The sequence below is a fragment of the Camelus bactrianus genome, chromosome 17 (genome assembly GCF_048773025.1).
Source record: "Camelus bactrianus isolate YW-2024 breed Bactrian camel chromosome 17, ASM4877302v1, whole genome shotgun sequence".
Classification (NCBI taxonomy): domain Eukaryota; kingdom Metazoa; phylum Chordata; class Mammalia; order Artiodactyla; family Camelidae; genus Camelus; species Camelus bactrianus.
This window is the reverse complement of record NC_133555.1, coordinates 4,043,265-4,068,953: the sequence shown is the minus strand read 5'-3', so window position 1 is coordinate 4,068,953 and position 25,689 is coordinate 4,043,265. Positions and strand designations below refer to the sequence as shown.

At 48.1% G+C, this 25,689-nt stretch overlaps 1 protein-coding gene across 4 annotated transcripts in view; it reads right to left on the bottom strand.

Annotated features, from left to right (window-relative positions):
* Positions 1-25,599, bottom strand: part of TMEM40 (transmembrane protein 40) — a 41,712-nt gene extending 16,113 nt beyond the window's left edge. For 2 of the 4 annotated variants that reach the window (XM_045515354.2, XM_010953076.3), the window contains exon 1: positions 25,047-25,599. In XM_045515354.2, coding sequence (XP_045371310.1) covers positions 25,047-25,167 — 121 coding nt within the window. In that variant the 5' untranslated portion in view covers positions 25,168-25,599. Of the gene's footprint in view, positions 1-9,303; positions 9,395-13,342; positions 13,555-25,046 lie in introns of those variants that run through there. The other 2 variants (XM_045515356.2, XM_045515355.2) reach the window with 2 other exon arrangements.
* Positions 25,600-25,689: the final 90 nt, after the last annotated feature.

Here is a 25,689-nt window from a genome sequence, read left to right as displayed (position 1 = left end):
CTTGCACGAGCTGGGACCCCAGAACCCATATTCTGTTTAATGGATGTTTTATGGTTCTAGGGGGAAAAGTATATACACACACACATATGCACATACATATTTTTGTTATTAATTTTACTGATGCAAAGAATGTATAGCACACAGTTTACGAATAACCAAAATACAGTACTCTTTTTTTTTTTTGGAGGGGGAGGTAACTAGGTTTATTTATTTAATGGAGGTCCTGGGGATTGAACCCAGGACCTCATGCCTGCTAGGCATGTAGCTTTACTGCTGAGCTGTGCCCTCCCCCCAGTACAGTGCCCTTTATTGTGAATTTCATCCTCCTATAACTTCAGTGTGACTTGGAATTTCTTGCAAAGTCTACTGTCAGTTTTCATATATCTATCACCAACAAGGGTGTCACGAAATCAAATTACAAATAAATGCTCGATTATTACCAAATTCAGCAAAGAAGTCGCTCACATCACCGATGAACAAGAGTACATCCCAAGTGAAAGTTGGCTGGTGTTTCCCTTCACGTTAACGAGTAAGAGGAAAGGGAAACAACAAAGGCCTCTGTGGCCATAGTTTGTCAGTCACGTGAGCAACTTCTTGGCTGAATCGAGTCACAGTTGACCAATTCTGGAAGAACACTTTGTCAGCTTCTCGTGCTGTTCACAATGAAATGGCAACAGGTGTAATGTACCGCCTACAGGTTTTAGTTTAATCAGCATTATTAACATTTGCTTGGTCACTTTCTTAAATTTAGAGACTCATCAAAGCAGACCATCGAGCTCTGATTTGTAGAGTTTACGGATTTCTGTGATACAAAGACTCCCACCGTGACTGGTACCGATGTGAGGTCACTGAGCGCAGTCGGGAAGAGACGGGCAGTGGGACAGAGCATGAGGCAGTGTTTCCACAATGCAGATAAAACAGCTGTGAAAATCCCAGGGCCCAGGTAACAGCAGAACGTAGTCAAATAAATTAGGAAGCGACACATTTCGAGTACTTACGAACCTTGTTTTTGATATAATTTAGTGAATTATATACCTATAGAATTTAATTTAATAATGGCTGTGTTTAATGACCGGCTCCCAAAATTCCTAAAGATTCAGCCATCAGCTCTCCTGCGTGGTAACCTGGTTCCAGCTCTGGGCATATACTCTGTGCCTCCTGCTTCCTCTTTCCTGCTTTTGGTACACTGGAGCCCAGACACTGGCAAGCCAAGCCAACACCCTAGGGAATCCCTGAGCAAAGAGGCAAAGGAAACCCCCACCCCAGCACCGCAAGCCTGTTCACCTGGACCTGCCTCTAGTGGGTGACAAGATCAGGAAATGAGCTTCTCTCTTACGTGAGCCCTGGGATTTGGTCTCTGGTACAGCACCATTACGTGAGCCCTGGGATTTGGTCTCTGGTACAGCACCAAAGCCAAGCTGTGCAGGCTTCATTCTGAAGCCCCCAGTTCTTCTCCCAGCTCTGAGTCTAAAGCCTCAGCTCTGAGAGGAGGTAGATTCCCTGCTCTCTAACTAGTTAAGACCTGGGTTCTCAACCTCAGCACTCGCGCTGGAGACCTACGGCTCTGCCGGCGTAGACGCTGCACTGTGAGGTGTTTAGCATCCTCCCCACTAGATGCAGGCAGCAACCCTCCCTAGGCATTGTGACAATCAAAAATGTCTCCAGACGTTGCCAAATGAACCCTTGGGGGCAAAAGTCTCTCCTACTTGAGAACCCCTGGTCTAGAGAACCTACACTTTAAAAAGTTTTAAGATTTAATTTAAAAATTTTATTGCAGTATAATGGTCATATAACATATTAGTTTCAGGTGTACAATATGATGACTCAATATTTATATACATTGCAAAATGATCACCACAGTGAGTCTAGTTAGCATCTGTTTACCATATATAGTTACAAATTTTTTTTCTTGTGATGAGAACTTTTAAGATCTACTCTGTTAGCAACTTTCAAATATGCAGCACAGTGTTACTAACGATGGATACCAGGCTGCACATTCCCTCCCCGGGACTTACTTGTTTTACAATTGAAAGTTTGTTATCTTTTGAACCTTTTCACTCATTTCGCCCACCCTCAAATTCTGGCAACCACAAATCCATTCTCTGTATCTGCAACTTGTTTGTTTTTAGCAGATAATCTATTCTTAATCCACCACAAGACCTTGGTAAAGCAGCATCCTTCCCTGTGCCTCAGAGCTGGACCACCTGGGTGTGAATCCTAAATTCCACTTGTGGGAGTTTGGGCAAGTCAGTTACCCTCTTGCTGTGCCTCAAGTTCCTCTTCTGTAAAATGGGGGCGATAATAGTGCTTCCCTCATAATATTGTTGTGAAAATGGCATGAGTTAAAACCCATCAAGCACTTAGAACAGTGCTTGGCATAGAGCAAGGGTTGAATAAACTACCGTCTGAGATGATGCTCATTATTATGATAGGGGTGGGAAGAAGACAGCTTGTGGTCTGGGGTCAGACTGACCAGGGTCCAACCCTGGTTCCATCAGTTGTGCAGGAGATGACCTCAGGCAGGGCAGTCCCCTTCTCTAGGCTTTAGCTACCTCAGCTGTGAACTGGTGATGGTGGCACTTTAGAAAAGAAAGATGGCCAGCGCCTGCCCGTAGCAGGGCTCAGTGGGCAAGAGTTCCTTCTTCTACAGACCTACTCCCCTTGGACACGCAGTCTCCACCCCCATCTCCTGGGCCCCAGGCTCCAGGCCCCATTACGCCTTTCTAGAATAAAAATCCCCATTTTTCAGAGCAGAATTCAGCTAAGCTTTAGGAGGTCACTAGCCAATAAAATGGACGGATATCCAGGTATGAATGACCGACGACCACAAGCTACCAGGGCATATCTGTATTTTGAAAAAGACTCTGTACGTAGCAGGTGTCCAGGGCATGCTCACTGACTGAGATCATCTTTAAGGGCGAAATTTCAGGGAGCGGAGGAAGAGATCTAGAGCCATGAGGCATAAAGAGCCGCTAGGCTGTTGCCAAACACATCAATAGTTGGCCGAGCTGGTCCTACCTCTTTCCTGCTCTAGCCGTCTTGGTCACATGGCAGCCCCGGTCACACTCAGCATTTTCAGGCCTCCAGATCTAGGCCATTCTTCCCTGTTGTCAAAATTGCATGACTTTCCAGGCACAGCGCAAACACCACCTCCGTCATGAAGCCCTATGCTGGCTGTCTAACCAGTACCCGCCCTCCTTCCCCTGAACGCCTTAATCCTTCCCCCCCTATCACCCCTGGCTTCTTTCTTGCTAATAAAGCTGCAGTTTTGTTCTTCCAGCTCAATTAGATACTTGTTTTCCCAGCCTCTCTTGTAGCTGAGGGTGGCCATGTAACCCAGTTTTGGCCAAAGAAAAGTGAGTAGAAGTTGGCTATGGTCCTGGCAAGGGTTTGCTTCTCCTGACAAAAGAGGCCAACAGTGCTGGTGCTGTCTTGCCTCTCCTTTCTTCCTTGAACATGAATGTGATGTCAGGAGCTACAGTGGCCATCTTGTGACCATGAGGAAAAGCCAAAGCAAAGGCAAAGACATTGAGTTGCCGAGCTCTTGACAGCAGCTGCCTGCTTTCCTGTTCCTTGAAAAACATAAACCTCATTTTGTTTAAGCCACTATAGTCGGATTTTCACATTTGTAGCTTAACACAGTTCTGACTGATGAACCATTCCTCCTATGTTCATACGTTAATTGGCCACCTACTGTGTGCTAGCACTGAGGACACCGCAGTGAACAAGATGCAGCCTTTCCTCAAGGAATTTCACGGTAGACAAGGGGGACTGTAGGAGCCCAGGGCCCAAATCAGACCAGGGTCAGTCAGGGAAGTTCCTGAAGGAGGGAATGCTGGGGGTGAGTTTAGAAGGGCCAGACAGGACAGTGTGCAAAGGCAGAGAGGCAAGGGGCCTTGGCCCACGTGGGAAACAGTTGGTAGGAAGCAACTGTAAGAAGAATGGAATTTGGGGGAGTCCCAGAGGATGCCCCTGCCTTGTCCCAGCACATTGCTCTCCTGAGCCTTAGTCAGCTCTGCCTTGTTCCAGATTCTTCCTTCTCAGGTAGGTGCCTTCTTACACAGCTCCCAGGGCCACCGTTTCTCTTCACCTTCAGATCTCTGCTCAGGGCCTGGCAGAGGGTCTGACACACCCAGGGTAAGTCTCCTCCACCAGATCATGAACCCATCCAGTGTAGGGCCTAGGGCTGATTCATAAAGCAAAAATGATGACACTGATGATGATGACAATAACAAATAAATGCATACTATCTGCCAGGCAGGGATCCGAGCACATTACACGTGTTATCTCGTGTGTTCCTCATCACAACTCTATCGGGGCTCCCTGTGATTGTGCCCATTTTATAGGTAAGAACATTGAGGCACAAAGAGGCTAAGAAACTTGCCCAGGTCCATGGAGCTAGTAAGTGGTTGAGCAAGGGTGGCTGCTCGTTCCATGTGGATGCTGGCATCTCTTCCCAAGCCTCTGTCATTAGTACCCGGAAAGAAGCCACTAACAGTCATCAGAGTGTTATGCAAATGATGCTGACTTGGCTTCTATTTAGCCTCTGGGAGCCCTGAGCGGTGTCCTCAGAGCCAAGGGAACTTCCTGGAGCAATTCTTCAGCACACTGATCCATCAGGAGGGGGGAATGGGACTATCACAGAGGGAAGACCTGAGATAGCCCTGTTTCTCCCCTTAGCGTCCTCACCCCATGGCTCCTCCACCCGTATTTCCACGATGAGAAAGGATAGATGTGTAAAAATTAAAAACTCTAACATCAGTGTGCAGGGTGATGCTGAACACAAGAGGACAGCGTGAATGGTGGGACATCAGGCACCGGCAGAGGGATTGCTGCAAGGGGCTTCTGAAAGTCTAAGTTCACAGCATGTGACCTCCTTTGAGCCAAGATGGACCACGAGGAGTTGAGACAAGGAGAAGTGAAGAAAGAAGAAAGAGGAAAGAGAACATGGCACGTCCCCCCATCTTATTTCATGCATGCAAGTTTTATTTTACACAGGAAGAAACTGAGGTTCACAGAGACCGAGGGACTTGTCCAAGGTCTCCCAGCTTACAGACAGACTTGAATCCAATCCCTGCCCCAACAGAGAACCCCCATTCCCTGGCCCTGGTTATAGGCCCATAGGCCCCCCTCTTTCAGGTGGCCCCACATCTGAGGCTGATCCTACCAGGAAATGCAATGTCTGACTTTCGGGCACTTTTCTCCAAAAAGCCCAGCCCTGCTGAGTCACCGGTGGTGCTGGGGCCGCTGTACCCACAGGTTCTGCTAAACTGGATTTCCACTTCCGTTCAACCCAGATTTCCTAAGCTCCTGCCATTACAAGGGCTTGGGCCCAGGGTGGGAGGGATGTTAGGGGACACGGAGCCATCACAGCCTCACAGTGCTTCCCCTGCCCAGCTCACTCGATCCTCAAGCAAACTAGGCAGGAAGCAGGTGGGGACCGGTGCCCTATTTTACAGACAGGGCGACTGAGAAATGGAGAGGAACTTGCACGAGGTCATGCAGTGATTCAGGGGCGAGGCTGGCTCCAGAACCCTGTCTCTTGTTTCAGGGGCTGCGTATCTTTCTGGGTGTCCTACCTGGGAGGAGGGGGCTGGCTAAGACTGCAGCGGATTTCAACAGGTGGCCAAAGTTGGATGAAGGCTTAGCTGGGGGTGGGTGGCGGCAGGCAGGGGAAGGGGCAGGAACCCCGTGACGTTGGGGAATCAGCCTGGGCCTTGGGTGCATGGCTCATGGCCAACTTTTCCTATAGGTGGACGGGTAACAGTGTGTCTGGGGGCCACAAAGGCAGGGCCAGCTCAGCTAAACAAACCCAGGGCAGGAAATGGGAGGGGGGGCACTGGGAGCAGAAGCAGCAGCTGGGAGGGGAGCAGAGGTGACAGAAGGGTGGACGCCTACTGTTTTGACCACCGGGCATCAAAGCCCCTTCTTCTGGTGATTACAGCAGTGGGGGGGGGGGGCAAGTCAGAGCCCTCCAAAATCTGCTGCAGGTTCTCAAGCCGCCCCAAACAAGCAGGCACCCTAATTTCGCGCGTATCTGGCCAGGCAGGTGCAGCTCCAGCACAAGCACACGGGAATTCTGTAGGGCGGCTGCCGCTACCCAGCCTCTCCCTCCGGGAATCTGGCTGTGACGTGAGTGACAGAGCCGTCCACCAGCTGGGGCCGGTCTGCCCTGAGACAGAGCCCCGAAGGGGCTGTCCTCTTGTTCCCGCTCCTGGCCACCACCTTCTCTGCAGTCTGCTTCCTCACAAGTTCCCTCTGTTCTGCGAGACCCCCATAAGCTCCCTAGAAAATCCTCTCCTGGTCGCCTGTGGTGGTTTCTGTTACTTGCAACCAAAGCATTTCAGTCGAGCTGAAAGTGTGAGGAGGGCTCTGAGAGTCTGGGCAGAGCAAAGCAGGGCTCGCCGGGTAGGCCGGGGTCCACGGGTTTCACTCCAGGCCCCGGGGCGAGACGGGCCCCCGGCCTCTACGAGGTGCTGTGTGTCAACTCCAGGCTGGGCTGGGGGCCTCCCGGGTTTCCACAGCGCCCGCCGGCCCTTCCTCCCCCAGCGCCGTAACCGCCCGAGCCAGCCGTCCTGACGATCTTACCCTAGACATCTGTACACTTGCTGAGGACAGAGACCATCTCAGAGCTAGTTCAGCTCCTCACTGGTTTTCTATTGCTTCTGGAACAAACTCCCACTAACAGTGGCTTAAAACAACACACATTTAGTATCTCAGGGTTCTGTAGGTTAGAAGTCCAACCCTAGTTCACCGGGCTAAAATCCAGATGTCAGCAGGGTTGCCTCCCTTTCTGGAGGCTCTAGGGGAACCCTTGTTCATTGCTGCTGCTTTTTCTCCTGCCCTCTACCCCCTCCTCCACTCCTTCATTTCCTTACTTTGTTCAGCTTCTAGAGGCCACCCGCATTCCTTGGCTTGCAGTCCCTGCAAGAAGCATTTTCAAAGCCAGCAACGTCAGGTCACGTCCTCACATTGCACCGTTCTAACCTCTTCCGCTTCCCTCTCCCACATTTAATGACCCTCGTGATTACACTGAGCCCATCCAGATCATCGGGATCATCTGGGATCATCCCCTATGTTAAGGTCAGCGGACGAGCAACCTTAATTCCATCTTCAAGCTTCGCTCCCCTCCTCCATTTAACCTCAGTCACAGTTTCCAGATTAGGACACAGACATCTGGTGGGCTATTTCTCTGCTACCAGTCTCTCAACCCCAGTGCCTGCCACAGCCTGGAGCCCTGCAGATGCTGAATGTCTTCCTTCCTAAATCAGGTTCCCTCTCTGACTCCACCATGCTCCTTGGTCTCTGAGCTCCAAAGGCAGGAAGGATGACGCGGCTCCTCTGTCCCCAGCCAGCCAAAGCCCAAGCCTGTCCCATTTTCCCTTCAAGAGAACCCGGTTTCTCTACTCCCACTGCCTCCCTCCCAAAAAAGACTGTAAGGGGAGGGAGGGCTTTGGAGCTGGTCCTCGCTGTGTTCTTGTCCTTGTCTCTTTGCTGCCTGGCTCCTCTCAGCTTCTATAAAATGGGGTATTAACATCTATCCCCTAGAGTGTCATGGGGATTAAAGGATATCATGCCCGTGACAAGCCTAGAATACTGGCACCTAATAAATGAGAGTTTCCCCTCCCTTTCCCACGCTCAGTGTCTCCCAAATTTGGCTAATGGTCAGATTTCCCTGGGAGCAGTGCTGGCAGTGCAGGTGCCCAGGACGACCCAGAGCATCTGGTGTAAGGAGCAAGGTTAGGGTTCAGGTGTGGCTCAGGGAAATCTGTATTGTTGAGAAAGACACTACATGCATAGCAGAGTGTGGTCCACTCAGACCACCAGAACCTCTCCCCCGAGTGTTACAACAGTCTCCCAACAGGTTTGTCTACCTCTGCCTCCCTCCTCCAAACCCTGGATTGCCCTGGGTTTCAGTTTCCCAATTCACAGCAGCTGGGCTGCACCCTACAAGGTTCTTCCAGCTCTGATGTGCTAGGATACTAATGCTCGACTCCTATTAAAGCCTTCAGGGGTCATCTACTCAATCAGCAAGGGCACTCAGGGTTGATGTGACTGGCGAGAAGGCCCAGGACAGCATGTTCTAACAGTAAGATACACATAGTATCTTGTGGGGCCCTTGAAATGCTCCAAGAAAAAATGGATTTTGTGTTGAAGGAAGTTTGGGCAGCACTGCTTTCCAGAGGTCCCCCTCCTGGAACTGCAAAAGGTGCAATCGTATATTAAAGGCTCTGAGAAGGCCTGCACGAGAGAAAGTTCTTTCACTCTAATTAATCCAATCCTTCCCAAAACTACACAAGAGCACAGTTCCTTCCCCCAGAATGAGGTTCAGTGTCTTTTGGCCCAACTTTGAGAAATGCCATCTGCTTCAATCCCTGATGTGCCCGGGGTCAGCCTTTCCGCCCTGGAACCCAGGCCTGAGCACTCTCGCTGCCTACTCTGGACAGTTGTGCTGCATCACTTGACTTCCCAGACCCATGACTTTGGGCAAAGCCCTTTATACCACTCATTCTGAGCCTCAGTTTCCCTGCCTGCGAAACAGGGATAGTGTCACCATCTTGCAGGGCCGCTGTGAGGATTGAGATAAAAAGGATTTCGATTCTCGGCTCCCTGGGAAGAGGAATCATGTTTTTCTTGCTCTCTGCTATGTTCTACCCTCTGGCTGAGAGAAAGTGCTTCATAAAAAGAAGCCATTGTCAGGGGCGGAGGGTTTAGCTCAGTAGTAGAGAGTGTGCTTAGCAAGCACCAGGCCCTGGGTTCAGTCCCCAGCACCGCCATTAAAATAAAAAATAACAAACAAACAAACAAACCTAATTACCTTCCATATCACCACACACACACACACACACACACACACACACACACAGAGCCATAAAGTGCTGTATTTAAGAGCTTAGAGAAATAAAGTTAGACCAGCCAAATCTCGGCACCCGCCCCCTTCTCTTTATGATCCTCTGATAGCTCACACCTCTTCTCTTCCTCAGCTCCCTCCCCCTTCCTACCCCAGGCTCACCCCCACCTCCCAGCTCCCCAGGCTGGGCCCTCCCTCACTTTCCCCAAGCTTGGCAGCCAGGAGATCAAAGCTGAGGCCCAGAAAGGGAAAGGGATCTGCCCACAGGCCACACAGCAGGGATACAGACTCAGATCTAAAGCTGAAGGCCAAGCGCCAGGGAAACCTTGCAGAGGGAAAGAAGGAAGATGCCACGTTTCCACCTCCTTGGCCATTTGTCCAACCAGGCAGTTTAATGGTAGGACAACAACTCAACCTGCCCAGCCAGCTGCCCACAAGCTAGAGGGACTTACGATGAACCTGGATGAACCCTGTGGCCACAGCACATCCAAGGATGCAGCCAGGGCTGGGGGTTGCCCCTGAGGAGTGGGGATGGCACCTAGGCTGAAATGAGAAGGTAAAAGAGCCAAAATCAAGTCTGTGCAGAAAGAGGATGGGTGGGCCCAGCTTGGAGGCTGTTTATACAGAAAGATCTGGGATTTTTAAAACATGCTCAGAAAGATAAGTAAATGGTAACACAAGCGCCTAACCTGGCATCTAGCAGATAGGAGGTGCACAGCCAATGTTTATTAAAGTCCATTATGAGCCCACAGGTGATAAAGCCTCAAAGCAAAGCTAACACAGCCTTGGGTCACGTTAACAGGAGCACAGAGTCTACAGTGAGGAAGGTGACCTATATCTTACCATCTCCTATTCTAGGCTCAATCCTGGGTCCTGAAGAGAACAGAATCTGGACAAACTGAAGATGTGTGTTTGGTGAGGGTGGAGACCACACCCAAGAGAAGTGGCTGGAGGAGCAGGGCGCTCAGCCTAGGATGAGCACTGCATGAACAGACCTGGTTACCGTCCCCACGTCTCTGCAGGGCTCCTCCAGGGCAGGGGGACCAGGTGGGGCTGTGGGCTCAGAGGGAGGGGTCAGGACCTTGGGGAGTCACCAGGGCAGATGCCAGCTCAATATACAAAAGGATTTTTCAAAAGTGACAGCTGCTTTGGGTGGTCACGAGCACCTTAGAAGTCCTTAGCGCAGAATCTATTAGTCTCTCAAATAACAATCTCCAAAGTACAGAAGGAAAATACTGGTTCATCTATTTCTATTTAACTTTGAGCTAAAAATAGTTAACAGTATATAGTTCAACCCTGATGTGCACCGTTGGGCATATGTCAGACCCCCAGCACCGTAGCCACTAAGTGGGGGCCCCAGAGGTCAATGGGGGCCCACGATACAGCCACATCTTCCGCTCCTCTACAGTTCAGCCTATCGTCATATGTTGCGGCTTCCCGGTGGCGTGTTAGGTGGATTTGAGGATCAAATAATACAACTTTAACTGAATCGGCCCCTGGTGTGGACGAGTGGCTTCAAAGAGTCCCTGCCGAGAAACGGCGGATGGAGATAACGCTAATCACGAAAGCACAAGCCAGCGACAGGAAAAGTGCGGAGCAGGCCCGCCGCCGCTCCTAGGCCCGCGTCAGCCCCGTCACCACGTTGAAAACAGTAATGAACGGGATCTCGCACACATACTATGGCTAACAGAAAAAAGAGGAGACTCCCTGAAAGGTGGACTTCAATGCACTATTGTCAGTGATGAAATTCACGTGTACATTGGGCCTTGAGACATTAGCTGACGGTCACAGTGCCTGTATGTAATTTCTAAATCCATCGATCAATCAATCTGTTGGGGATACCTAGATATTTTTCTGACGAGTGCACCATTAAGAAGCGTGACAAGCAGAGGGAGGGGACAGCTCAGTGGCGGAGCACATGCTTAGCATGCATGAGGTCCCAGGATCCACATTAAAAAGAAAAAGTGTGAGGATCCCTGCTCCGGATCCTCAGACCCTGCTAGACACTAGGGGATGCTCTTCCCTGTTTAGGTTCTGGGGTCTAATCAGACTTGTTTCAGATTTAGGGACAAATTAAAACTAGGGGGGAGTTTGCTCCCCAATAAACTTTTTTTGAGGTCCCCAACGTGTTTAAAGATTAATGGGAAGAAGCCAAAAACTCTGAAAATGTTTTCCTTGGCTCCGACCCCCCCCAGGTAGGTGTCTAGTTAAACAGCCAGAGCTGGTCCTGCCTCCTCTTTCTCATCCTCTCATCCCAGTGCCTCTCAGCTTCTCTGCCTCCCTGTCTGTCTCCTCTCTCTTTCCCATCTTTCCCCCTCAGTCTCTCACATTTTCTCTCTCTCTCTCACGCACAGAACTGGCAACAGCAAAAAAAAAAAAAAACCAGAAATTAGGCATCCAGTGCAAGAGAAAGAGCTTGTTGGTTCTTGAACGTCAGACAGACCTGGGTTCAGTTCCCACCTCTCCCATCACTGACTTCAGTGAGATCACTGAAATCCCGGCCACTCTTGGCATCTCAGAATCCTCCCCTGGAATGGGCACGCCAACAACTCAACGATAGCATGACGAGTAACCCAATTCCTACATGGTCAAGGGTGTCAACAGACATTTCTCTAAAGAAGATCTACAAATGGTCAATAGCCAATGGAAGAGGATTCAGCATCATCAGCCACTAGGGACACGCAGATCAAAACCACCGCGAGATGCCACTTCACGCCCGCTAGGATGGCTAAAATAGGAACACAGACAGTAACAAGTTCTGGAGAGGATGTGGAAAATGTGGAGCCTTCACATACCGCCCGTGGGAATATGAGACGGTGCGGTCACTTCAGAAAAGTTTGACGATTCCCCAAATTGTGAGACATAGATTCACCCTAAGACCCAGCAAGCCCTCGGTATTACAGCCAAGAGAACCGACGGCCTGCGCCCACACACAGACCTGGACGTCAGTGTTCACAGCAGGATCATGCACAACAGCCCAAAAGTGGAAACTACCCAAGTGTCCACCAACTGCTGAATGGGACAGAATCATACACTGCAATGTGACTCAGCCGTAACGAGGACGGAGTGCTGACACGCTAAAACACGCATAACCCTTGAAAACATTATGCTAAGTGAAAGAAGCCAGTCAGAAGAGATCCCCTATTGTGGGACTCCATTTACAGAAAATGTCCAGAGTAAGCAGATCCAAAGAGACAGAAAGTAGACGAGCGATTGCCAGGGGGAAGGGGAATGGGGAGTGACTGCTGAAGGGAACAGGGTGTATTTGGGGAGGATAAAAATGTTCTAAGTTAGATGGTGGTGATGGCTGCACAAGTTGGTGAATATACTGAAAACCACTGGCTTGTAAACTTTAAAAGGGTGAATTTTGTGGCATGGGAATGGTATCTCAGTATAGTTTTTTTTTTTAAAAGAGGACTTCCCCCACAGGGCTTTTGTGAAAGTGAAATAAGGCCTCGGTCGGGACGATGCCCTGCGGGGTCCCTGGTGTGTGGCCAGCGTGTGGGAGACGTCTCTCTAAGAAGGTGGCCTGGTGCAGATTCCCAGGCACAGGGACCCTAGTGTTTCAGAGCACCGCCCCAGCCCCAGTTCTGGGAATTCCAGAGAAAGGAGGGGGTCTCATTATTATAGATCTGCTTGGTTTGGCCCTCAAACAGGGCAAACACACACTCCTGACTTGACTATTTTGTCCGTTTCTAAACAAAACAGATCAAAATGATAGGACATCACCATAATCTTTCTCATCCCCCACAAAAGGAAAATGGATAGGCTCCTCGCCTGAAGGCTGCCTCTGAGGAGAGGCAGGGACGCTCTGAGCAGAAGTGGCCCCTCCAGACTCAGGATGACTGCCTGGGGGACTGGGGTGGCTGAGGGCCCCTCTGGGCGGCACCTTCCAGTAAGCCTTCAACAGCAGCAGGGCTCCCCCCTCCCGTAGCTCTCTGCTCAGCACTTTTTCCCCAAAGATGCCTTTGAACCCAAGGCCAAGGAGATAACAGCGTCTACCAGGCCGGCTGGAGGACCAGGGTGGCTTCTTGGGGACAAGAGGGCGGCTGCCTTCCCTCGCTGGTCAAGGCACAGAGGCCGGGATGTTTGTGGGAAACACCCTCCGAAGCTGTCAGTCCCACGAGGGCGGAGTGGGAGAAGTCTTGGAGATCCAGTCGGAGCTTCCGTTTCACAAATGGGGAAGCTGAGGTCACAGCGTTTTCTGAAGGTCCCACAGCAAGTCAGCGACAGACCCAGAGCTGGTCACCTGCTGCGGCCAGGTGTGGGTGGCTGGAGCCTCACAACAACCCAGGGGGGTGAATGTCACTCCCCCCATTTTACAGAGACTGAGACGGAGGTGCTCCCTGGCCTGGGAAACCAAAGAGCTGCGACTCAAATCCAGGATCAATGGGAACCACAAAACATCAGGCCTGTTGAAGAGCCTGCTTCTCCCCAGTTTTCTTAAAAATTAACCCCCACCTCGCCCCGCACACACTCCTTGTCGCTTACCTGTGTCCCGAGGCCTGTGTGGGCTGGAGGTGAGCCGTGTGTGGACTGTGTGATGCCTGATGCTTGCTGGGCAGGGGAAGAGGGAGGGAGGCCAGGCCGCGCCCCCGTGACAGGCAGGGGTGGGGTGTGACGTCGCCCGGGCCCCGCGCTGGCTCAGCCGGTGGCATTCCTTCCTGCCGGTGCTATCAGCCCCAGGCCTTCCTGTCTGACTTGACTCTTCCCTCCATGTGCCAGGAGCGGCAGATGGGGCGGCTGCACCCCCAGACCCGCCCCTGGGCCCTAGTCATGCCCTCTGACTTCAGTGGTGTGGGGGCGGCTGCACCACCCCCGCTGTGCCCAGCTCTGGGCAGGGATGAGGTGGGGTGTCCCTGGTCCCCCCTGCCCCCAGGGGTGAGGCTGACTCAGGGCCCAGCCATGTGGGTCAACCTGATGCTCCCTGGAGGAGTGAGATTGGGCCGGCAGCAAAAGAGGCCCAGGGCTGGGGTGGGCTGGGGGACTCCTGGGGATGGACTGGCAGTGCCCTCTCCTGGGGAGGAAACTGGGCAAGGGCTAGCACATCCATTGCTTTGTGCCAAGGGGAACATGGAGCCCAAGGGGTGGGGGATGGGGACTGACCTCTTAAAGCTGAGGCCAGGAGTAACCCCATCTCAGCCAGCCTCTGTCTCTCACTCACCTCTCAAACACTCTGGAAGCAAGTCCTACACTGCCCCGGGAAGCACCCCGAGGGTGACAGGCAATGATAGCCCCCATAAGGGCACGGCCCAGGGAGCTGTGGGTTCCCTGGAGGGCTTCCTGGAAGAGGAGTCAGCCAAGCTTCAGACTCATGCTCGGAGTCATCCTTGACTCTGCTCTCTCATACTCTGTTTCTGATCCACCTGGAAAAGCCTGTTGACCCTGAATGGCTTCAACATATTCTGAATCCAGCCTCCTCTCCATCTCCTTGGCCACCACCCTGGTCTCTATGTTCCTGCCCTCCACCCAGTGTCTGTTCTCATCATGGCAACCAGAGGGATCTGGTTAAAACTCAAGTCAGCTCCTGTCCCTGCACCGCCCAGCACACTCCCAGGGCTCCCATCTCATTCAGGATAAAACCCACGTTCTTACACAGCCCTGCATGGTCTGCCACTCACTCTTTGCTCTCTCTGACCTTAATCCTTACAACTTCCTCTCTCACTGCCCCAGCTACCCTGGAATGTGCCCCAAACATTCCAGTTAGGCTCCCTCCTCAGGGCCTTTGCACTGGCTGTTCCCTCTACCTAGAATGCTTTTCCCCAGACAGCCACCTGGCTCCTTCCCTCACTTCTTCACATCTCTCCATTCAGATGTCATTCTCTAAGCAGCCTTCCCTGACCACCGTGCATACAGTAGTAACCGCCAGCACCACCTCTCCTCGTCCCTCTTTATTGCTCGTCATCTGACACTATTTATTTTCTTGTTATGCACATTTCCTTGTTATATACTTGTTTGCTCTAGGATCTGGGACAGTGTCTGACACATAGTAGGTGTTCTATAAACTTTGTTGAGTGAATGAGTGACCTGAAAGGGTAGCCCAAGAAGCATCCCAAGGGCCTTCTAGGCAGAGAGAACCAAGTATGCAGAGGCTTAGAGGTGAGAGGCACTCCTGTGTTTAGGATCCACGAACAATTCAGCACAGTGGGGGAGTGGGCGGCGTGGGGGCTGGAGCGAGGAGAAGGGAAAGCCAGAGAGGCCTCAGAAGCCAGACCAAGGAGGCTGGATGTTATGCTGAGAGTGGTGGGGACACGGTCAAATCTGCGTTTCAGACAGTGATTTGGCTGCTGTATCGTGGATTGGTGGGCAGGATGTGAGGGGCAGGCGTCCTGGTGGACACAACCCAAGGCAGGGGACTGAGGACTAGGGACAGAGTCACTTCACTGTCCAAAACGGTGGCCACCAGCCACATGTGGCTATGGAGCCCTTGAAATGTGGCTGTCAGAACTGAGATGTACTGCTGGTGTGATATACACACTGGATTTCCAGGTCCTGGTACAAAAAAAAGAATATACAATAGCTCATTAATAATTTTTGTATTGATCACCTGTTAAAAAGATAATATTTGAATACGTTGGGTTAAAGTATATTATTCAAATTAGTTTCGCCTGCTTCTTTTTGCTATTTTTAATGAAACTACCAGAAAACGTTAAAAATGTTGTCCACAGAGTTCACAATATATTTCTATTGGACATCACTGACTTAGAGGGTGGAATGGATAGAGCTCGGTGGCTCTGGCCTGTGCAGGTGAGTTTCCTCTCCCCTCCAATTTCTCCTTTCTGATGAGATCATGGAATCCAGAAGCAGAAAGAATGAGCCACAGAGGAGAGCTGAGAGAGTCAGTTTTCATCTTCACACAAGCACACGTGAAGAATTTACATCTTCACGGTAAAAACTAACTAGAAATTGGGGGAGGGTATAGCTCAAGTTGTACACTGCATGCTTAGTATGCACGAGGTCCTGGGTTCAATGCCCAGTACCTCCTCTAAAAATAAAGAAACCTAATTACCCCCCACCAAAAAAAAAAACCCTGAATAAATAAATAAATAAATCACTCTTTAAAAATATTTTTTAAAAAACTCTAGAAATGAAACATGTTGGCAGAATAGGCAGTGAGCCTTCCATCCCTGGAGGTATGTAAGAAGAAACGTGAGGGCCACTATTAAGCAAGGGAAAGGAAGTGGAACTAATTAGTTATTCCCAAAATGTGGTCCCTGGACTGGCAGCATCAGCATCACCTGGAAACATTTTAGAAATGCAAATTCTCGGGTACCCCTTGGTGATTTTTTTTTCAATTAAAAAACAAATTTTTTTACTTACTTTTTATTTTAATTTTTTGGGGGGCAGGATAGGTAATTAGGTTTACTTATTACTTTTTTGAGTAAATAATTTAAGAACATTTAAGAATAACTGGACTAAATAATACTTCTTACTATTTAAAGGTTTCAGTGACTGGCATATAGTAGGTGCTCACCAGGCCAGGCACTACCTTGGGTTTGCCACCTTCTAGACCCAGGTTAGGGTACTTCCCCTCTCTGAGCAAGTAAGAGCTTGCCTCCTACAACACTTGGTTGTATGTGAACCTGGCACAGGGTGGAGGCACAACCTCAGGGCATTTCCCCCATTTCTCTGCAGGACCGATCTGCAGGGCCATCACAGAGCTGCCAGAGGCGTAAGGGAGGCCCAGCTCAGCTCCATCCTGAGGTGACCTCACTGCCGTGTGTGTGTGTGTGTGTGTGTGTGTGTGTGTGTGTGTGTGTGTGTGTGTGTGTGTGTAGGCGGGGGAGTGATTCATGGGGCAACTTCCCACCATACCGTAGGCACGTGCCTACAGCCGGCTGGCGGGGGGACCCAGCTCAGCAGCTGAGTGTGGCATCCGGCTTCCCGGCATTCCAGAATAGACGGGATTGTGTGTGGGGGGTGCCTGACTCAGCAGGCACGTGAACCCTGGAGACAAAAGTTTGGCAGCTTGGCCTCAGTCTCCACGTCCATAAAAGTGGGGTGACGGCTGTCCCAATCTGTGGAGAGACTATTTGAATGAAGTGCTCAGAGCAGTGTCTGGACACAGTGAGTCCTCACTACATGGTGGCAATCTTGTGATGAGGGTCTTGGGATCCTTCAGGCTGGTGGGAAATCCTCAGTGACTGCTTGGGTCTGAGAACGACGCCCTGTGCGTGCAGGGGCAAAGACTGTGCACCTACTATGGGCCTGGCTGTTGACATGAGTTTTTACTTACTCACCAAATGCATGCCTGTGAGGGCGGGGCCTGTCTTAATCATCTTAAAACATTTATTAAATGAATGCTCTAAATCAGGGACTATCATCCCCATTTCACGGATGAGAAAAGTGAGAATTAGAGGGCTGAATGATTGGCTCAAGGTCACGTAACAGGGCAGTGGCCCAGTCAGGACCTGAAACCAGGTTTCTCTGACTTCAAAGGCAGGACTTTTTTCACTCCTCCAGGAAGAAACTCCAGTCCAACTTGGTTGAGAAGCCTCTGTATGTATCATTTAAATCCATGTTTGAAGAGGTAGCCTCTGGCTTAGACTGGAATCTTTGCAACTCCATGTTCTTTGAGAAACAGTGGGTGGATCTGATGCAATTTGAGACAGAGTTTAAAATATTCCCAAATCTAAATTAAGCCTGACTCACTCTGAGCCTCCAGGCCTCAGTTGTTTCAACTGTAAAATGGGAGTAATGAAAACCTGTATGGCTGAAGGCAGACGTTTGACTCGGCAATCCTGAGAGCCCTCTGACTCTCAAGATGCCAGTGTCCCGATGTCTCCTCTAAAGAACAAGGACTAAAGTTAAATTAAAAAAATAAAAATAAAGAGGGAGTGGAGAAAAAGTCAACCCTATCTCATTCTGACAAATGTAAAATGAGGGATTCAGACTCCATTTAAGTGGCTTTCAAACTTCCTATTCTTTTTAAAGCAGAAAGAACCCTTTGGCAAATAAAATTCAAGACATTCTACCAGATCATGGACAGCAGCATATAAATCAATGAAGTTAGAACACTCCCTCACACCATACACAAAAACTAACTCAGAATAGCCTGAAGACTTAAATATAATACAGACGGTTTCCACCACCACATGGACCCCTCCTGTTGCCTTGTTAGAGCCATGCCCACTCTCCTTCTCACTCCTCCCCTCCCTGACCCCTGGCAACAGCTAATCTCTAGTTCTATAATTTTGTCATTTCAAGAATGTGATATAAAGGGAACCATACAGGCTGTAACCTTTGGGGATTAGCTTTTTTCACTCAGCACAATTCTCTGTAGATTCATCCAGGCTGTGTGTATCAGTAGCCTGTTCCTTTCCTTTCTTTAAAAAAATTTTTTTTTAATTGAAGTATAGTTAGTTTACAATGCTGTGCAAGTTGTCTTTTGTGGTTTTCATATATTTTTTTTTAATATGGAAGTACTGGGGATTGAACCCAGGACCTTGTGAACACTACGCATGCGCGCTTACCACTGAGCCACACCCCGCTCCCGCTTTGTTATTGAGCACTACTCAGTGATGCCGGCACGCCACGGTTGGTTAACGGTTCACCCAGCAGAGGGCTTCTTTTTGTTTCCAGTTCTTGATTATTATGAGCAAAGCTGCTATAAACATTGATATGCAGGCTTTTGAATTAAATTTTTATTCCTCTGGGAATAAATGCCCGTGAGTACAAGTCCCAAGTTGTACGGGGCTGCTGCACGTTTAGTATCTTAAGAAACTTGCCACTCTCTTTCCCAGAGCGGCCGCGCCATTTTACATTCCCACCAGCAACGTCTGAAGAATCCAGTTTCTCCATATCCTCACCAGCATTTGGTGTTGTCACTGTTTTTTATTTTAATCATCCTGACAGGTCTCATTATGCATTTCCCTAGTGGCTAATGACGTTGGACATCTTTTCTTGTGTTTATTTGCCGTCAGTATACACCCTCCCTGGTGAAATGTCTGCTCATGTTTTTCATTTTCCAATTGAATTGTCAGTATTTTTACTGGTGAGTGTTGAGTTCTTGGGAATTCTCCTAAGAGCTCTGGGAAGTGACTCCCCTGTGAGTGGCGTCTGGACCGAGCACAAGCCGGGGCAGATGTCATAGGACACACCTGTCCTGTAGGTGTGGGGACAGGCGGGCCCAGGGCACCCGATGATGCAGCTGGAGGATGCGAGGATGCAAGCATGTGTGTCTGGAACGCCGGCCTGGTTCTCTGCTAGGAGGACACACCTGCTCCTCACGGCCTGGCTCACATGCCCACCCCTCTCCTCTGTGTCCCCACAGCCCTTCCCCTGACCCTTGTACATCATGTCTCCCCTGCAAGGTGTAATGATAATAAAAACAACTAACATTGATTGCCCCCTGTAGGTTTGCCACCTGCCAGGTATTCTGCCAAGAGTTTTACCTCATGAGGTGGGAGCTACTGTTTCCATTTTACAGATGTGAAAACTAAGGCTCATAGGGACAGTCACTTGCCCAAAGTCACACAGCCAGACGGTGACTCAGATTCAGCTCTGTCTTCTCACAAAGTAGTCATCCTAACCGCATCTCTGATCGGCATGCCTCTCCACCCCAGTGAGCCTTGCAAACAGCCTGGCTCTTTGATAAGTGCTGACAGGAATACTCATCACTTTGATCTGTGGCTCCCCCGACAGGCTAGGGGTCTGCCGCCCTCTCCCAGCAACCTGCCTGCCTCGGTTACTCCCAAATGATGTGAAGAACAACAGTTCAGCCTTGTTTGCTCCAAGCCACTGACATCTTTCTCCATCCTACAAAGAAGTGGCTTAGCCTTATAAACAGCCCTGAGCTGGGAGCTGGGAGACCCCAGTTTGAGTCCTGGCTCTAGCTGTGTGGCCTCGGCCAAATCACTTAAACTCTTTGAGTCTCAGCTTCTTCATAGGTCAAATGGAGAAATCACCTGCCCCTTGCAGGTGTGGGGTTTACCTCCAGGAACCTCACTAAGTTCTCATAGTTAGTGGGAGGGGACACAAAGAGTAACCACTGCAAAATACACCCAGAGTTTTCTCCATAACAAAAACCTGTCTTTTAGGGAAAAAGTCTTTACAAATTCTATTCCACTTGGAGGAAGGGCATTTCTCCCCCTCCAGCTCCCTCCAGCCTTCCTGCCTCACCTAAAGTAGGGGAAAAAGCTAAGAAATATACATGTGTCACAGCCCAGGGATACAGACCCACTCAAATACTGAGATTTAACCATAAGGTTATACAATGCTTCTCCTCTTTCACACCTTACCACACAACAACAGGGGTCCAGGGTAATAATAGTAGATTACAGTTGAAAGCGTTGCAAGATACAGATTCTCTGTGAGGAGGAGAATATAGGGAAGCCAAAAGTCAACAGGGGAGACAAAAACAAGGACTCCAGGAGAATAGGAGGTCCCTGGCACATACAGCTACAGGAAACATTAAGCACTGCCCAACTCCCAGCCAGATCAACAGAAATCCTCACACAAGAGGCTCAGTTCTGATTAGCCAAAACAACACGCTCAGCTTTCAACAAAAAAATCACAACACGTGCAAAGGATAAGGGAAAAAACACAGTTCTGAGACAAAGCAAGCGTCAGGACTGGATTCAGATATGGCACAGATGTTGGAATGATCAGACAGGGTATTTAAAATAACTATGATTATAAACAACAAGTTTCTACTGTATAGCACAGGGAACTATATTCAATGTCTTGTAATAAACTATGATGAAAAAGAATATGAAAATGAATATATATGTGTGTTCCTATATGACTGAAGCATTGTGTTGTACACCAGAAATTGACACAACATTGTAAACTGACTATACTTCAATAAAAATATATTAAAAAATAAATAAAATAAAATAACTATGATTAATATGTTAAGGGCACTAATGGAAAAAATAGACAACATACAAGAACAGAGGAGTAATGTAAGCGCAGAGATAGAAACGCTAAGAATGAACCAAAAACAAATGCCAGAAATCAAAAACATTGTAAGAGAAATGAAGAAGCCATTGATGGACTCATTAGTAGACTGGACACGGCTGAGGAAAGAATCAGTGAGCTGGAGGATAGGTCAACAGAAACTACCCTGATTTAAATGCAAAGAGGAAAAATACAGGGCAGATTATCCAAGAAATGTGGAACAATTTTTATGTGTGACACATGTGTGATTAAAATGTCAGGAGAAAGAATGGAACATAAGAACTGTTTTGAAATGTAGGTTTTATTATTATTCAGGTCTGATGAGGCTAAGAGGTCAGGAGATGACTGCCATTAAAAAAAAAAAAAAGTTCATCACTCACAGTTCCCAAGAGAAAGAGGCCATGCACCACAGAGGGCCACGTGGAGAAGAACCAGGGTCCGTCAGGAAGCAGAGGGAGCAGGAGGAAGACATGGGCAGGAGACTTTACTATGGTTTTCAAGGGAAAAAACTGGTGAAGCAAGTTAAGCAGGTTTAGGATTCACTAGTTTGAATGACTGCAGGGGACACAGGAACTGTCCTGAATTGTTCTGTACCTGGCCCTGGGTGATGAGGGCAGGAGAAGAGTGGCCTTGAGGTGAGAGCCCAATAGAGGAGGTAGTTGGCGGGTCTGGGCTCTGAACTCTGAACTGATTGGTTTGCATATAAAAGATGCACTCCTGGGTGAAATGTTTGCTAGCTCTAGGAATCAGCTAACCCTAGGAAGGGCAGTCTCACCCCAGTCAGAGAGGCCCCAGATGCCAAGCATCAAGAACACAGAAAATAAGGAAATATAGTTAATACAAGAACTATTTGAAGGAATGATGGTCAAGAATTTTTCAAATTAATGACAAACCCCAAACTACAGAGCCAAGAAGCTCAGAGAATACTGATTAGGATAAATGCCAAAAATCTACACATATGCATATCACATTCAAACTGCAGAAAATCAAAGACAAAGAAAATCTTGAAAGAATCCAGAGAAAAAAGAAAACATTACCTACATTACCTATAGAGAAGCAGTGATGAAAGTTGCAGGGGACTTCTGTCAGAAACCACGTTAGCAAAAAGAGAGGAGTGAAATATCTGATGTGTTGAAAGAAAAGAAACGCCAACCTAGAATTCTATATCCAGAGAAATTATCCTTCAAAAGTGAAGGAGAAAGAGATTTTTCTCATACAAACAACACCTGATAGAATTCACTGCTAGATCTGCCCTGTAAGAAATATTTAAAGAAGTTCCTCAGGGAAAAGGAAGATTATATAGATCAGAATCTGAGATCTACATAAGGAAAAGAAGGAGTAAGTAAAAGTAAATCTCTTATTTTTCTTATTCTTCATTGATCAAAAGATAATCATTGGTTGAAGCAGTAACACTAACAATGCATTGAGTGATTATAGCATAGAGATAAGGAAAATGAATAATGGTGATAAGAGAAAAGAGGAGATTAAATGGAATTACAGAAAATGCTTTGTTTTATCGTGGTAAAATCTAACATAAAATTGACCACCTTAACTATTTTCAAGTGTACAGTTCAGTGGCATTAAATCCATCTATCACCTCCATAACTCTTCATCTTACAAACCTGAAATTCTGTGTCCATTAAACAGTAACTCTTTGTTCCCCACTCCCCCCAGCCCATGCAACCATCATTCTACCTTCTGTCCCTATAACTGTGACTATTCTAAATACCTTGTATAAGTGGAATCATGCAGTATTTGTCTTCTTGTGACTGGCTTCTTTCACTTAGCATGAAGCCCTCAGGTTTCATCCATATGGTAGCATGTGTCAAAACTTCCTTCCTTTTTAATGCTGCATAATATTCCATTGTATGTACAGACCATACTTTGCTTATTCATTTGTCTGTTGGTGGACACTTGGGTTGCTTCCACGTTTTAGTTATTGTGAATAATGTTGCTATGAACAGTGCTGTACAAATAACTGCTTCAATTCCTTTGGGTATATACTTAGAAGTGGACTTGCTGGATCACGTGGTAGTTCTATTTTTAATTTTTTGAGGTACTTCCTTACTATTCTCCACATTGGCTCTATCATTTTACATTCCCACCAACAATGCACCAAGGGTTCCAATTTCTCTACATCCTTCCGATATGTGTTATTTTATGCTTTTTTGATAGTGGCCAGCCTATTGGGTGTAACAGTTATCTTTTTATTTGTGTCTGTACCCACTTTACTGACTCCTATCCTTTATTGAGGAGTAATTTACATATAGTAAGTCCACCTTTCTTAAGAGTACAGCTTGATGAATTTTGACAAATGTATATAGTCGTGTAATCACCACCATAATAAAGATACGAAATATTTCCATCCTGCCAAACAGTTCCCTCCGACCCCTTTGCACTCAGTCTCCCCTGGCAACCACTGATCTGATTTCTCTCTTGATAGTTTTGCCTTTTCTGGACATCTCACAGAAATGGAATAAAATACTATGTAAACTTTTGTACCTGGCTCCTTTCACTTAGCATAATGTTCTTCAGATTTACCCACTTGCTGTGTGTGTTAGGGATTCATTCTTTTCTATTGCTAAGTATAATTCCTCTCTGTGGGTGTGCCACAGTTGGTTTCTCCATTCACCAGTTGATGGACATTTGAGTTGGTTCTTATTTTTGGTAATTACAAATAAAGCTGCTATGAACATTTACGGACAAGTATTAGTGTGAATATACATTTTCATTTTTCTTGGATAAATACCCATGAGTGTAATTGCTGGGTCATGTGATAAACATGCTTTAGAAGAAACTGCCAAACTGTTTTCCAAAGTGGCTGTGTCATTATTCACTTTTTTTTGACGTGTAAAAATATATTCACTGACTTTTAAATTATTCCAAAAATACTGTTAAAAGAGAAAAAAAAAACGTGTTAAACTCTGTATTTACTTCATTTCCCTTCTTTTTACTTTTTATTGAGGCACACTTGCATATAGCAAAGAAAAGCTCAGTAAATTTTTATATATGTATATACACATAATTATCCCCCAGATCAAGACTGAGAATATTTACAATATCCCAGGAAGGCTACCTTGAAGAAGGGACCTGCCCAATCAGTACCCCTCAATGGTAATTACTCTTCTGACTTCTATCATCTTCAGACTAGTTTTGCCTAGTTTTGAACTTCATACACAGTATGCATTCCTGAGTCTGGTTGCTTTTACGCAATCTAATTTCTCCGAGGTTCATTCACGTTATTTGTGTAGCATTAGCTCACTACTTTGCATTGCTATGCAGTATTGCATTTTATGAATATACCATAGTTTGTTTACCCACCCACCTGTTGATGAACACTTGCGTCGTTTGTAAATTTTGTCTATTCTGAATAAAGCTGCTCTAAACATTCTTTTGTTGAACACATATGCATTCATATATCCTGGATACATGCCCGAGAGTGAAAATGCTTATCTGAATTGCTTATCTGAATGAATAAGCAGAATAAGATTGGATCCAGTATCTCCATTAAAAAAAAAAAAGGTAAACAAAGTAAAGTCAGTGCAATCAAAAAAAAAAAAAAGAAGTGATGGGAGTGTACGAGGATGGACAATATTAAGTGTTACTGAGGATGTGGAACAGAGTTCTTATACCATGCTGGTTGGAGCTTTAAATTGGTGAAACTACACTGGAAAATTGCTTGACAATATTTACAAAAGCCACGCCTGTGTCTACCTTGATCCACTCTGTAGAGCTCTGATTTTCCTTATCTAATCACTTACTTCCTTAATGCTCAAGTCCTCCACTAGAATGTATGGTCCCCAAGGGGCAGGGGCTCTATTGTCCAGAACTGCACTGTCCACTATGGTAGCCACTACCCATAGGTGGCCATTTAAGGTTAATTAAAAGTAAACAGAATTAAGGATTCAGTTCCTCAGTCGCAGTAGTCACATTTCAAGTGCTCAAGAGCCACACGCGACCAGTGGTTACCATAATGGATAGTGCAACACTGCAGAAAATTCTGTTGGACAGTGCTGCTTTAGAATACAGGTACCCATAATAACAGGTACTCAAGAAGTGTGTTATAAAGATTTCTTTATCCCCATCTTATGAGTGAGAGGAACATAGCTCAGAGAGGTTGTGTAATTATCCTTAGATCACAGAGCCAGGAAACAGCCTCGCAGGGATTTGCACCCAGGGTTGTTTTGCAAACGCTACTCCCTTTCCCAAGAGCCAGCAGCCTCCTGCTGTTTAGAGAAGTTCTGCGGGTCTCCCTGTCCTCCTACAGATCCTCCCACCCTGAGCTTGTACCTACCTGCGGAGAGACAGCACGCAGCTTCATGTAAGGATTGTGGGGTCCGTCCTGATTCCTTCCCAGATTCACTGGCTGTGTGACCCGCAGCGAGTCCCTTTGCCTCTCTGGGCCTGAGCTGCATGAAGATAAAATGAAGAAACTGACGGTGGTCACCTGCGGGTTGCAGGTGGCAGGCAGGAGGCCTGGTGCGACAGGGTATGCATTCCGCATCCTGTTTGGCGTCGGGGTAGGCCAGTACGGGGAGCGCGATGGGGGTCAAAGTGCTTTGGTCGGTTTGACCTACAATAGTAGCTCCTGTTTCTTGAATTTACAGATGACAAAGCTGAGGCTCAGAGGGGTCGAGTAACTTGGCCAAGGCGTCACAGCTGACAGAGCTGGGGCTCGAACTTGAGACTCTCCGCTACCATGCCTGGTCCCGCGCGCAGGGTCGAGGGGCCCGGAGGCAGAGGCAGGGCCGCGGGAATCTGAAGTCTGCGTCGGCCGGTGAAAGGTGGTGAGCGGTCCGTCTGTGGGAGCGCCCAGGCCGGCGGAGGGCCGGCCGCGGGGCAGGGGCAGGCGCGGGCCCCTTCCGCCTCCCGCAGCCGCGGCGCGAGGCGCGAGGCGCGAGGCGCGAGCGCGGCGCGGCGGGGGCGGGGCGGGGGCT